This window comes from Myotis davidii, unplaced genomic scaffold (genome assembly GCF_000327345.1).
Source record: "Myotis davidii unplaced genomic scaffold, ASM32734v1 scaffold1166, whole genome shotgun sequence".
NCBI lineage: Eukaryota > Metazoa > Chordata > Mammalia > Chiroptera > Vespertilionidae > Myotis > Myotis davidii.
The window spans coordinates 1,216,091-1,217,631 of NW_006296539.1; the positions used below are offsets into that span (position 1 = coordinate 1,216,091).

General features: G+C 34.1%; 1 protein-coding gene across 1 annotated transcript in view; it reads left to right on the forward strand.

The window, feature by feature from the left end:
- LOC102770797 (disintegrin and metalloproteinase domain-containing protein 7) overlaps positions 1-851 on the forward strand; it is a 12,646-nt gene extending 11,795 nt beyond the window's left edge. The window contains exon 5 of the mRNA XM_006771931.1: positions 771-851. Within this exon, the coding sequence (XP_006771994.1) occupies positions 771-851 (81 nt within the window). The remainder of the gene's footprint in view (positions 1-770) is intronic.
- The last annotated feature ends 690 nt before the right edge of the window (positions 852-1,541 follow it).

Genomic DNA, 1,541 nt, shown 5'->3' on the forward strand with positions numbered 1-1,541 from the left:
CCTGCCAAATATAAAATCTAGGTCATTATGTAATCTATGTGAAATAGAACAGGAAGAAAACAGAGAACATTCTTTCATGCAGGGATTGGTTATTGGCCTGCAAGTGTCTGAGGTCCCTGGAGGAACATGGAAAGTGTCACATGTAGGTTGGGAGTCACACAGATAGAAATGATGGAAGGTTATTACCTGTTGGACTCACCATGGGCAGGGCATTAAGTAGGGAGTGATAAAGATACCAACTTGTTTGAAGCAGAGAGATCGGAGAGGAAGGCATAGGGAACCTGATTGAAGAGTGAGACCTAATTTCAGTGATCATAAAAACTTAGGCTTGATTTCAGAGGCAACTCAACTGAGGAAAAATAATAGTAACACAGGAGGGATAGTTTGGTTAGAAATTTTAGGATTGCTTAAAGTAGCAATATTACAGAAAGTAATCATGCAATTAAAATAAAAAGATTCTAAAGTAGTTTCAAATTTTTCCAAGTGAAATAATGCATTAAATAAATGTATGAATGAATATAAATGTAATTTGTGAGGATGAAATACTGATATATTGTGAATGTATTATATGTAGCAATTTTATTTAGAAATATATATCAATACAGGGTGAGGCAAAATAGGCTTACAGTTGTTCTTATGGAAAATAATACAGTAATTAATGAGTAGCAATATAAGAATAAACTCTATGTTTCTCATACTTTCAGCTATAAACCTGCTTTTGCCCCACCCTCTATATGTACTTATATCAACAGCCTCTTCATCTATTTTAGGATCACTGTTTTTACCAAGGATCCATTATACATGAATATGATTCTGCTGCCAGTATCAGCACATGTAACGGTCTCAGGTAATGTACAGTATCTTTCTATTTTGTTTATGATTTTTTTCTATGAATTTTTTTAAAAATTGACTTCTCACGTTTCTTTTTAACAACACTGGTAAATAGAAAAAGCTACTGTATATTTTCAGCATGAGTATGTACTTCAGCCCATTGTTTATGTTCATTTTTTTTATTTAAAAAAATATGTCTAATGCCAGCCCTAAGCAAGACAAGTATTCTAGCATATGATCGAGAGATTCAGTGTTCAAATACTATTGGAAATTTCATGTTTTATATCAGGATACTGAAATCAGAGACTTGCTCCTGAACATTTTACTTGCCAGTGGTAGAATTAAGTCCAACCAGGTCTTCTGACTTCTAGTCCTGTGAATTCCCCACACACATCAGCACTTCACAGTGTTTTCAGTCCCTAGAAAGCAAAATGTCAGAAGCAAAACCTATAGAAGTTCTCTGTAGATCTTTAGCTCAAGCACAAAGGAGAAAGATGTGGAGAAGCAAAGGGTAGAAGAACAAGAAACTTCTGTCTCCCTTGGTGAGCCATTTGCTTGAGTAATTCTCAGTATTTTCAAATATGAGAACCCCTTTAATAAAATCATCACATAATAGCATTTGTACTTAAATATATAATCTACAACTAATGCATGATGGACATAAAAATTCACAGCATTTTTGCAAGAAATCTAAGACTTACCAGGGATCT